Source organism: Cardiocondyla obscurior, linkage group LG24 (assembly GCF_019399895.1).
Source record: "Cardiocondyla obscurior isolate alpha-2009 linkage group LG24, Cobs3.1, whole genome shotgun sequence".
Lineage (NCBI taxonomy): Eukaryota > Metazoa > Arthropoda > Insecta > Hymenoptera > Formicidae > Cardiocondyla > Cardiocondyla obscurior.
This window is the reverse complement of record NC_091887.1, coordinates 409,947-422,098: the sequence shown is the minus strand read 5'-3', so window position 1 is coordinate 422,098 and position 12,152 is coordinate 409,947. Positions and strand designations below refer to the sequence as shown.

The following is a 12,152-nucleotide window of genomic DNA, read 5'->3' as shown; positions in this document are numbered from 1 at the left end:
AATAAAAATTTTTTATAAATAACTGAAAGGATTAAAGTCTTTTGTGTTAAAACAAAAATTCATACAGACTATACAAATTTATATATTTATAATTAATTGTACAAATATTCGTTATCGTTTAATAAAAAAAAAAAACCTTTTATGTAAAAGGCATATTAATATTAATAGTAATTAATGTTAAGAAAAAGTACAGTGTCCCCGTTTTTGCAAAAACCGACGTCGGACCCAACGCATTAATTTCAAAGATAACATAAGTACGAAATTAAAATTAAGTAAAATCTAACTGTTTAAAATAAAATTTAATTATTTTAATAAATTAGTTATAATAAAATTTTCTGGTTTATTTCACGTTATTTATAGACGATAAAAAAATATTAATAGTATTCAACTAAAGCGTTGTTCAATTTTTGCAAAATTGTACGACGAAAAATTGTTTTCCCTCTTTTTATGAAGGGTTTAAAATGTATTTGCTACAAATAATTGCAACATTTATGTAACAGAAATGTAATCACTAACTTAATTTGCTTTTACGTATATCATCGCGTGCATCTCTGAATTATCCTCTTTACCGAATAATTCTGGTACAAGATATTTCTTGCCTAGAACTTTTTCATATTTTTTTTCCTCGTACTTTTTTCAGTACTAAAGGCGATAAAGTTTTTATGAAAAATTATTTTATTCGTATAACTTTTTTAGCGTTTATGAATCTACAAAGTCAAGTGGAAACTAATAATTTATATTTAAAATATTATAAATATGCAGAGATAAATTTTAAGTCTATTATTTCTATTATTAAAAATAAAATATTATACTTGTCTGATTTTTAATTTTATTTATATAATACGTTAGTTTTATATAAAGTTCTGCAAAATAATTAATACAATTACTCTATTATGTTCCGCAATTATATTCTGTAACTTGTATCTGTATGCAATCAAACGCTCATTTATTTTAAACCTTTGCTCTTGGTAGTTTTACCAAAAAATAACATTCCAAAATATTTGATATATTCCCTTGGTTTTATTCTAAAATCACCGACTTAGCACTAAATATAGTTGATATTTTTCTAGATTGGATTTAAAAAAAGTTAAATTTTTGTTAATTTTGTTGTTTTGTTTTAATAATAAGAAATTTGTGTGCCTTGTAATTTATAAAAGTCGGTTGTGAAACTAGTTTTTCTTGGAAAGGCATGAAATATCGCATGCAAGAACCGGATTTTTGCTTTACTCGACAGATAAGTAAAGATTGTCGAAAGAAAAGTTATATAAAATAAATTAAAAGCAAAGGCGAAGAAAAAGGCGATGACATGTGAACGAACGACATAATATCTATTCAACTCAATGCAGTATTAACTGTAGCACCTCATTCAACATACATATGTATAACAACACGTGCATACACGTACGTGTAAATTTCATAAAATGAGATGCAACGCGCTGATATATCGAACATTTCACTATCGTTGTAACTTTAAAAAAAAACTAATTAATTAATTTAATTTAATTTAAAATTAAAATTAAAAATAAATAACGTCATCGCCGAATGGCATTATTCTCGGCGAAATGCATCATCGGCTCTTGCGTGATGAATGAAGTTATGTAACATGCATCGCTGAGTTGAAGTATGTGATTTTGCTCTCACGCATATTTAACCGTACGATTCATTCACCAGGTACACATTCCCGAACACAATATCTATTTATATCGACGAGAATCATAGCGTTAAATTTCAAAGACGATAAAGACATAAATCTTCTTTTTTATCGCGTTATTTTTTTAATAACGTTTTTTCGCTATTTCCTTATAATAAAATTATTTTTTTTTTTTATAACTATTTAGATTTACTGGACGGTGTAGTCTGCTAAAAATTTTCGTTAATAGCGACAAAATTAAAATGCAGTTTAAATGGTATTTTTGTAAAATAAAAATACTCTGTTATACAACATTAAATAATTTGCCTGCAAGATTTCTTTCTTTTTTTTTTCTTGGCCTGTGATTGCGATGTATATCATACTCGTAACACATCGTAGTTTGTATGTAGTGTGTAGATTTCTTTCCGACATTTTTATTGAAATAACAGATGGTCAATTAAAAAAAGATATTCAAGAAGGAAGTCTATAAAATAAAAATAGCAGCGCATTAAAAGTATTTATGATACACGTGTTCCTTAGTTTTAACAGTAATTTATCGATAGCAAGAAATCACATCTGAAAAATACGGTGCAAGTATGAATCAGAGCTTCGAACTCTGAATTCGATCGACTTAATCGTTATTAAAATCCGGTAATCTCAGCGACTCACGTTAATAATACACCGCTAATCTCGCTGCGCTTCGAACTCTGTCGAACTCTAAGTAGATTCAATCGAAAGATTAAAGTCGATATTATGATTAGACGTATTTTTCCTTTCGTTCCGCATCGCGTAAAAGCTAAGACATGACGGTGCGAAGTGTAAAATGTAAAACTTTCGATTATTTATTACTCGGCGGTAATTATGAATTTCGCAAAATGTTACGTAACTTTTCGTCTTGTTTTCCCATTGCATATCCAGAGTTTTCGGGCGCGAAATCATACGTCAAGCACCCTGTACATTTACTGTTACATGTGTTCCGTGCGAATATATTCATTAACGTCGGTACTAGGAAATCAGTTAAAAAGAAAGGGAAATGGTGACCTGGTGTCCGAGAATTCCACACTCATTATCGTCCTAGATGCAAGTTGCAATATATCTAACTCACATGAGTTCGTAGGAAACGTAGATCTGGGTTTTGTTACGGATCGCGGCTTTTCGGTTGTCAGTGGTCCATTTTGCGACTTTCGCTAATTTTAATGGGCGCGGCGAAATTGCACAAACCGGTGTCTACCAGTTCTTTACGTTTCAATTAGTGTGATTGTATGTCAATACAATGTTTTGCGCCACTTTATTAAATTATTACATTACATTGCAAAAGTGCCACAAAAACTTTTTTTTTTTTATTTTTACATTTATATATGTCGTTGAATATCATCCATCCTCTGCGACATTATTGAATATTAAACATGCTCGAATCAATTTAATAATCTAGCAGAAAAAAAAAAGGAAAAGTACTTCGTACAAATTTTTTTCATATGTATAATTCACTTTCTCTCACAAATTATATTCTCATGTTAAGCACTTCGACTTTTTAACGTCTCAACGTTCGGTTTTTTGTTACAGAGAAATTAATTTTGTTCTCAATTGTATATATAAATTTGATAATTATACTTTCCTACCTTTCTTAAATAAATTATAATGTAAATTGTCAAAAATTACCTTGCACGCGACATAAAAAAAAAAAAAAAAGATATGCGAATGAATTTCGGGTGGGTTAAATTAGACTTTGAAATCCGTACAAAGATGTTCCTCTTATACTACGTGTGCACGATATGAATTTTTAATTACGGAACGTATATACGATACAAAATCATAGCCAATATTATTTTATGCACAGCGAGATAGCAATATAATTCCCTTTTTTTTTTTTTTTTTACGATTTACGGTACCTCACCCTTAAGTAACGTGTTACTGGCAGAAAATACTTGTTTGCGCAATTAATTTCGCTAACTCGTCGACACGTACGTTCGCTTTGGATTACACCTGCAGCGAGAAATTACGAAACGTCGGCACCGGACTCGCCGGAGCACCGACCACGCGTTTTAAAATAGCGGACGACGCTGAATCGGGCTCGGCTTGCCTTGTTAGTTCCCTTCGCTTTCGAGCAGCTTGGGAAAGGTTGGAATGAAAATAACAGAGATATTTGCCCAAGTGCGCGGTGGCTGGACCCACGAATCTATCTTAAAGAAAAGCGAACGACGGAATAGGGGTGGGAGGGAAGACAAGCGGAAATGATCTTATGGAAATATCGGCGATATTGGTGGTAAACTGTATTGCGCTTTCCTGCGGTACAGGAATCAACGACCTGGCCAATCGTTATTTAGTGTTTATCTGAGTTTGGACCAATGGTCGGCAAGTAGCACGAGGCAATCGACTGGCTGAATGTAACAGTCATCGCCAGTCAAGTTAAAGGTGGTAAAGCCTTTGAGGTGAGACTGTCACATCATTGATTATTGTAAACCTCTTTCAGTCGTGAAAGAACCTCGGTGTTGCTTCGACTTAGCTGGCCAACATGAACACGTTCGTCGCGAGCATTTGGTAAATTGTCATTATTATTCGCATCTCTTCGTAACACATTTCAACCCCCATTTATAATTAAGAAATTAATTTTGGCATTATTTTAAAGTTTGGCAGTAGCGACTCTAAAGTTGACCGATCATTTAAATTAACTCGCGCTTGTGAAACCGGGCCTTAATTAGTAATTTAAACCTTAGATGTTTTAAGTAACAAAAAAAAAATTAGTAATTTATTTTATTTTTCCTGTTTTTTATTCAATCAGATTTTATTCATCTTTGTTTTCTTTCCTTTTTTCATTTCTTATTTAATTTTTTTGATCTCTTTTTTTTTTCCCCTTTTTTCTACTACTATTTAAGAAAAGGAGCACAACTTTCGAGAGATGCTTTCAAATCGTTCGTGAAACAATTTTATAACTCTTTTATTTTGAATGTATTACTTTTCTTTAAATTATTTATCTACATGTATTTTTGATGAAAGTTAAATACTTACAGAATTTACATATTCTAACCTTCGCCTTCAAAATTTAAATATGTACATTTACCACGTATTTTATGTTAATTTTTCATCACTTTCTTCCGAAGAAAGTGTACGTTTTAAACAGCATGAGTTTCGTTTTATTAATTAACAACATAAGATTCTTACCAACCAAACTCTGATCCCCGTGACAAATATTTATAATTCATTTTCAAACTTAAGACCATCTTGAAACGTTGTAAGCTTATAACAAAGCCTTATCAGCATTTTAATTAACTATTACGATCTTTAAATAAAAATTGAAATATTGAATGCATCTTTAATGGCGCAAGTAGTAAACAAAGTACTTCACTAGCTTTAACTCAGCTAATTCCATTACGCTTTTCTAATTTTTTAATACTTAGAACGGAGCATAGTACAATTTATCCGTATACATTTTGAGAATATATTATTCTGGCGCATGAACAATTGATATTTTTTTCGTGCAATTAAAAGACTGATCAGCTCCCATTGCAATCTCGATATTTCCATCGATCGTTCCATATTTAGAAACGGTAATTGACCTTCGTGAATTTTATTAGCTAATTAATATTAATAACTGAAAGCCTCGTGTCGATTGATAATATTTTATTTCAGTGTGGTCTGTACACTTATTGCTCCAACCTTCGCCGAGATACGTGAGTAACGTTATAGATTTTTAAGTATATTCACGCGTACGCGTGTGGCATTGTATAAGTGTCCGTATATGAATACTTTCGGCTCGCTCGTTTACGTATTCATAGGCGAAGTAATACTATCGCATTACGAAATTAAAAGACAATACGTTATGTAATTGTATAAAATCATTCATATATACTTGTCACGTGCGCGCTAAGTGATACTTTGGATTTTTAAGATATTATTTATCTTAAAAAGAATACATCAATAACAGTAACAAATGATACATTGGACTCATAAAATCATTTATAGCTAGCAATAATTTATCGTTTAAAATATGTGCGCGCAAGCACAAGCATTAACGTCTTCGCGAAAACATCGACTTGTTAAACGAAACGTGAAAAATTAGCAGTGCATATACCATCATTGTAACGGATAGTAACAAATGAGTATTTACACATCTGTAACTGCAAGTCTAAAACGTTCTCTGTTATTTCCATTCACAAGCATGATTTTTATTTATTCGCAAATGAATATCGTGAGCACGAATAAATGACCATGTACGATATTTAATTTTTTTAATTAATATAGTTCAATTACGTATGTAAAATATATATATTGCATTTTTCTCAGCGTCATATATGAAAATATGTAATCGAAAAGATCCAGATATAAATAACTGTGTATTAAATTCAATCGAACAACTGCGGGGCAAGCTAAAGACTGGAATTCCGGAATTAGAAGTTCCGCCGATAGAGCCGCTTATATTGAAGCATGTGCGATTGCAGAGAGGTCCGCAAGCTGCGAAGCTCGACATCACTCTTACAAATATACAAGTAGCTACAATCAATTAGTATAAGTCGTACACGAATTAGAAAATATGTATTATACCAATAAATAATTATATTTATAGGTATATGGACCGTCTACGTTTAAAATTCGTGATCTTAAAATTGATCCGGAGAACGTGTTAATTACTTTCAAAGTTAATTTCGACAAACTCGAGTTCCGAGGTAAATATAAAATAAACGCCCAAATTCTTTTACTTCGTCTGATTGGAGAAGGAGGACTCACTGGAACATTCTGTAAGTTCTTAAAATTATTATTAGGGTATAGAAATGATAAGAGAATATTGTACATTATGCCGTCTTTATTCAATTTTAAGTATACATTTTATGTACTTTTATACATATACTGTTATACGTCTCTTTCTTTAGTCGGCTACGAGAGCGATTGCGTGTTGAGATCACATAAAATTGTTAAAAATAACAGCACTTACGTGAATTTTGATAAGATGAAATTTAACATCAAGATAAACAAAGCTAGAGTTAATCTTGATAATTTATTTGGTGGTGATCCAATTCTTGGTATGTTACTATCGTATAGTGATAAATTATTGTTTTAAAAATCTTTTAACTAATGTTTCTTTTTTTTTTTTGACTAGGACCAGCAAGCAATGAGGTTTTAAACGCGAATAGTGATTTGTTAATAGATGAAATAAAGCCTGTATTAGAAGATGCCTTATCGGATCTTTTTACCAAGATCGCGAATAAGATCACTGGAGTATTCACATACGACGACTTGTTTCCAAATCATTAATTTTTATTTTGTAAACCCCATTATTTATAAAGAAATTAGATTAAGATGTTACTTTTTTATTCTACGAAAACTTTGTTAATCTTATTCAACAATAATTTTTAACAAGATTTTATAAAAAATTGTTATTGAATAATATAAAATAATTATATATAATTGTATATTTCTTATAATTCTCATGTAAATAAACCGTTTAGAATTTAATTATTTGAATATATTAGCACAAATTGCATTTAACTGCATTAGCATTATAAACCAATTAAAATTAGATACAGTAATTTTTTAGAAATGTAAAACGAAAAAAAAAAGTTTAAGACTTAATATAATTTCAAAATGTTATTAAATAATTGCAGCGCACACATGTCTTCCAGAATAATTTTTACAAATATAATTCTATACTTTTGATTACAATAATCACTTTGTTATTCACTCTAATTAAGCATGAGCAACGATTTAATAAGACAAGTGAATAAATTAAAATGAATAAAAAATAATTAATATTATATAACAAACTGACTTGTTTAAACACTGAAAAGACTAAGTTTAAAAAAAGAAAAAAAGGCTTTATATATTGTTAAATGTCTGATTTAATTGGCTGCGTATAAAAAAATTAATACAAAGATTGGTACAAAGCAAAAATACTTGTGCGTAATTACGATATTTCTTTTATTCGTCGTGTACAATAAATGTATGTTATTTACGTGCATGACATTTTTTTAATTTTATTTAAAATCTATTTTATTATATTCTGCCTAATTAAAATTACATACAACAAATGTGTAAATAATAATTAACCAAATATAAAGAGAAAATAACGATCGATTAATTAACGCGTGCCTCCTTACGATCTTGCTACGCAAAAGAATAAACATTTCAATGCTTCTCGCACATAAAGACTTAAATAAAAGTTTTTATTTAAATAAAATATCTCTCTCGAAATTTATGCACAGCGCAATTAATTAATGAAATATCTTTGGGCGTAATATAAACTCTACCGACTCACCTTCTATTTCACCGACTGACTGACGAAAGTTATCGCGATGCGAAATAAAGAAACGAATAAAAACTAAATCAGATTACCTAATACTTATAATAAAATACGTTTGCCTTTTAACCTTTTTCTTTGTACACCAAATGATATGTCGAACCAGATAAGACTATTTTGTCTTTTTTTTTTTTTTTACTATTTTTACTTAAGGGACAAGTTCTTGCTTAGTGAGAACGCTGAGTGCCCTCGCGGCCAGAGCTTTGCTCACAGTCGCGGCCGTATCCTCGATAATTGGACTGGCTATGTCCAGGACTAGACGGGGATTCGAATTGAAGAATGTAGCGGCGGCGTCGGCTTAAACAAAAATAATATTACGTTGAATATGTATATACTTACTTATGTAATTATGCGATATTAAAATTCAAAACACGATTTAACGTCTACCTGCTAACGTATGAGCGGGAGGTGACTTCAGTATAATATTTCCATTACCAACACGGACTTTAGTAACTAACTTGTCGATCTCGAGTCTTTGCACGCCGTTCTTATCAGTGACTTCTTTACCTTGCGCATCTACTTGAGCATCGGTGTCAGCTAAAATAAATAGATAATGAATGCAAAAGAATATCGTAAAAAAAAATAAAATGAATGCTTAGCTAATTTTGTACGTGCTATATTTTAAGCATAAATTATTGGAAAAAACTTACTGAAGTTTCCTTTAAAATTGCCGACTCCGCTAAGAGGCAACAGCAACAGTCTACCCTGAACATCATAATCACCGCTTACATACATATGAGGTAACCGAGCCTTGATAGAAACTGTTAAGTCATTGGGATTCGCTTTGAGGTCCTGTACGATGTAATTCGTGCTGCCGTAAACGCGAATCTGGCTCATGTTGGCCCTGATTCTTAACGACTCTAGATTTCTATCTATAGTCAAGGATGGCAGAAACAAAGGATCTAAAGCTGGTAATTTTAATGAAGGTACTCCCTTGGCGAGATAAGGCGTTAGCGCTTGTAGCTGCTTTAATACACATTTATTGTACTCCGACAAGTTGTTCGTTCGTGGACACGATGTCACTCCGGGAGCTAAAAGTAATAAACTTTTAATTACTTCCACTTATAAATATTTTACGTATAATTAAAATTAGGTAAAAAGATAACTTTGTATTTAAAATGAAATAAGGGCATTATAAATTGTGTATAATTATTTTTTTTTTTTTGTCAGAAATTATTAAAGAATCTTTAATAAACAAAATTCTAGCGTGTTACACGCAATAAATCAATAACGGAGTTAAACAGGCTGCAGACTTTTTGCAACTGCGCTGCACTTGTTTCTGAAACGTTGTGAAAGACAGTCATTAGACACCTTTAAATGAGCAAACGCAGGCATTACACCCTGTCGCAACCGTTGGTCGAGCGAACGCGATAATGACAAGAACTCGACGATGACTAAGAGAGCGGCTTTTTTTCCGGCCAATCGGTCGGTCGGACCTAAAATCGAAAGTGCACGGTAGAAAGTGAAATTACGAAGCCGGCGGGTTAATGAGTATTTTCATTTTTACTCCTTTTTTTTTTTTTTTTTTTTTATTAATGACTAACTAGGCTTTACAGAGCGCGTGCTACGCGCGCGTCATTTACTTATGTTTCTTCTGCGTTAAAGAAAACTGTTTCACATTTAATAATTTTCAGTATCATACATCTTACGCGGTACTTTAAGTACATCTCGTTCTTTTACATGTAATTCAAATATACATTACGAATATTAGATATATTTATTTCCTTTTATAACTCGTTTAATTTTGCTTACAGGTGGCGGTCGAGACATGTACAGAAAGAAAAATCATGGACGGCCTCCCGAGACTCTGACTTTCCGTACAAATTGTGGAGAAAAATCAAGGTAAGTAGAAAAATTAGTTTTTAATTAAATTCTTATTAAATTCGACAGACGCATTTAATGGTAATATGTAAAAATATCTTTAATACCAAGTCAGCTTTATTTAGATGTAAGTTTAAAAATTAATTATCCATGCGCCTAGTAATATTAATTTAATTTTGTCCTCCGAATTTAAATCGCAAATTAAAAAAAAATACTAATCGATATATTCTGAATGAACTGTTTGCGAAATGACAGAAACATGTTTGTCGAACGTTTATTTAAAGGAAAAAAAAAAGAAAAAAAAATCGTAAGTGGCGGTAATGAACTTAAAGAAAAACGGAAACTGAAAATAACATGACATTTCTCTCGCCGAGAACAAAAACGTGCTCGTAATCATATCGTTTTACACGCGCGGGTTTGTGCGACGACAGGAAAATCATTATACAAGTAAAAGCGTAAAATTAAATTGCAAATTACATTGTCTCGCGTACGCAGTACCTACGTAAGAATAACGACAGTATTGTTCTACACGGCAAGCATACCCATCCGATTTTCCTTTATTCCGCACTTCCGGGTTTTCTATTGATTTCTCAATGACGGGCGACACACTTTTATGAATCGTACGTCGCACATACAAATGTGCCGTGTCCGTGGACACGCGGAAATTACGAAAGCAGAAGCGATAATTCGTACAAAATGCATCAGAGCGCTCCGAAATACCGAGCGCGCGCGCGACTCCAAAATCCTACGAAAGCAATCGTATCGCTTTATCATCTTCGCGTGGAGACATGTTGCCTTGCGTTTAAACGCTTTATCTAAATTAGCTATTTACGTAATATCGCTGTTGTACAGGCGACTATTAAAAAGAATCGAGGAATATCTGTAATCTGTGGCTGCGTCACGTCCCCGCCTGTTCCATCAGTCAAAACCAATTTACACGTCAATAACTGTGATTTATAGTCCCCCGATTTATAAATACACGAGATCTAATTTCAAGCTCTGTCTTTACGTACCGTGTGTGGCCGTACTATGTTCAGATATGATTGTCGGAGAGATCTCGACTCATTTATTAACTTCTGAGTAAACGTTCTTTTTTTGTACGCGCGATTTAATGGCAGTCCGCACAATTTTTTTTTTTTTTTTTTTTCTGGGTAATATGTTCGCACTTTTTCTCTCTTTAATAATTTTGCAACATATTACACTTACGAACTCTTTAATCAAGCGATTGATTTCTTAGAACAAAGTCATTAGAAACATACGTTTCGCGGGCAAGATGTCAATGAATCAATGCGATATATTATAATAAATAATAACCTGGGCTTTAATAGTTAAATTTGTACTGCAACGTAAGTTGTGAACGATTTGTAACTTTTGATTAACAGTACAATACAAATTACAAATTATTTATTTCAGCTGTAGTTTAGTTCGTGAGATTCACATTTTCTTTTCAATAATTAGTCTTTTATTTCTAGTTGGAAGATTCTACGAATTAATAAATACAATATTATCAGAATTTTTTTGTCTTAGAAATTATATTACAATATTTTGCATATTTAATTTTTTATTCGTCTTTTTGTCGGAAAGCTTGAAATTATACCCAGTTATTACCATGTTTCTCATGATAATTCAAAACCAAAGCATATAATTTATGAATTTTATCGCATTGCTGATTCAAAGTAATATCGACTCACGCAAAACTATTTAACTCCCAATACCCCGTTTTCCTTGTTAGTTTATAATTTAATATCGAGAACTTTTAATCAATTAATTCATCTTCATCAATTATAAATTTTGTTAATGATTTAAATAAAAAAAATCACATAGTATTTTATTCATAAAAGAACTATCTTATTTTCTGCTTGCAGAAAAAGCGTATATTATTTTACAATGTTTTATTTCATTATATTATATTTAATTTTCTTTCTCGTCGCTTAGGTCTTTGCATACTTTGCAGTTATGTAGGTAACGATAATTATGCTATACAATTAAAGTTAATCAATATGACATTATTATACAGACAATCATGACTTGTCTTGTTACTTTTTTTTCTTTTTTTTTTTTACATACGTTGTAAAAACGAAATTCTATATAAATTGTCAACTACAATGGAAACAAAATTATCCCGTAAAAAATTCAGTAAGCTTACGAAATTAATAGTTCGCGACGGTCACGCTTTTGAAAAAAAAAAGAAAATAAAAAAAAAAAAAACAGGGAAACTTACGCAACTCCGATACGGCGGTCCTTGCCCATACGGCAATCAGTACGAGTCCGATCAGCATCATCCTCTCGATGATCCTGCGTACGTGGTTTCGACGTGTTTCGGCAATGTTTACCTTCCTTTTCTTTTTAGTCACGAGATCGCGTGTATTCGCAATTAGCGACAGTGGTATCGAAAATGAGTACGATGGCCCC

General features: G+C 31.7%; 3 protein-coding genes across 5 annotated transcripts in view; 2 read left to right on the top strand and 1 right to left on the bottom strand.

The window, feature by feature from the left end:
* The window catches only part of LOC139111504 (protein takeout), a 54,279-nt gene that overhangs the window by 24,556 nt on the left and 17,571 nt on the right, over positions 1 to 12,152 (top strand). Inside the window, exon 3 of the mRNA XM_070671837.1 lies at positions 9,674 to 9,761. The gene's annotated coding sequence lies outside the window, so the exon portion shown is untranslated. The remainder of the gene's footprint in view (positions 1 to 9,673; positions 9,762 to 12,152) is intronic.
* Positions 3,235 to 7,078, top strand: LOC139111509 (uncharacterized). Of its 2 annotated transcripts, none has more exons than XM_070671843.1 (6): positions 3,235 to 4,168; positions 5,258 to 5,298; positions 5,912 to 6,114; positions 6,192 to 6,363; positions 6,496 to 6,645; positions 6,723 to 7,078. In XM_070671843.1, the coding sequence occupies exons 1-6, from the start codon at positions 4,143 to 4,145 to the stop codon at positions 6,875 to 6,877; spliced, it is 747 nt and encodes a 248-aa protein (XP_070527944.1). In that variant the 5' UTR covers positions 3,235 to 4,142; the 3' UTR covers positions 6,878 to 7,078. The 2 variants fall into 2 exon arrangements, with proteins under 2 accessions (XP_070527944.1, XP_070527945.1); XM_070671844.1 differs by lacking the exon at positions 3,235 to 4,168 and adding an exon at positions 4,284 to 5,175.
* Positions 8,035 to 12,152, bottom strand: part of LOC139111511 (circadian clock-controlled protein daywake) — a 131,538-nt gene continuing 127,420 nt past the window's right edge. Inside the window, exons 1-4 of one of the 2 annotated variants that reach the window (XM_070671846.1) lie at positions 11,962 to 12,122; positions 8,570 to 8,950; positions 8,307 to 8,456; positions 8,035 to 8,216 (exon numbers count right to left, since the gene is read on the bottom strand). In XM_070671846.1, the coding sequence (XP_070527947.1) occupies positions 8,068 to 8,216; positions 8,307 to 8,456; positions 8,570 to 8,950; positions 11,962 to 12,022 (741 nt within the window). In that variant the 5' untranslated portion in view covers positions 12,023 to 12,122 and the 3' untranslated portion in view covers positions 8,035 to 8,067. Of the gene's footprint in view, positions 8,217 to 8,306; positions 8,457 to 8,569; positions 8,951 to 11,961; positions 12,123 to 12,152 lie in introns of those variants that run through there. The other variant, XM_070671847.1, reaches the window with a different exon arrangement.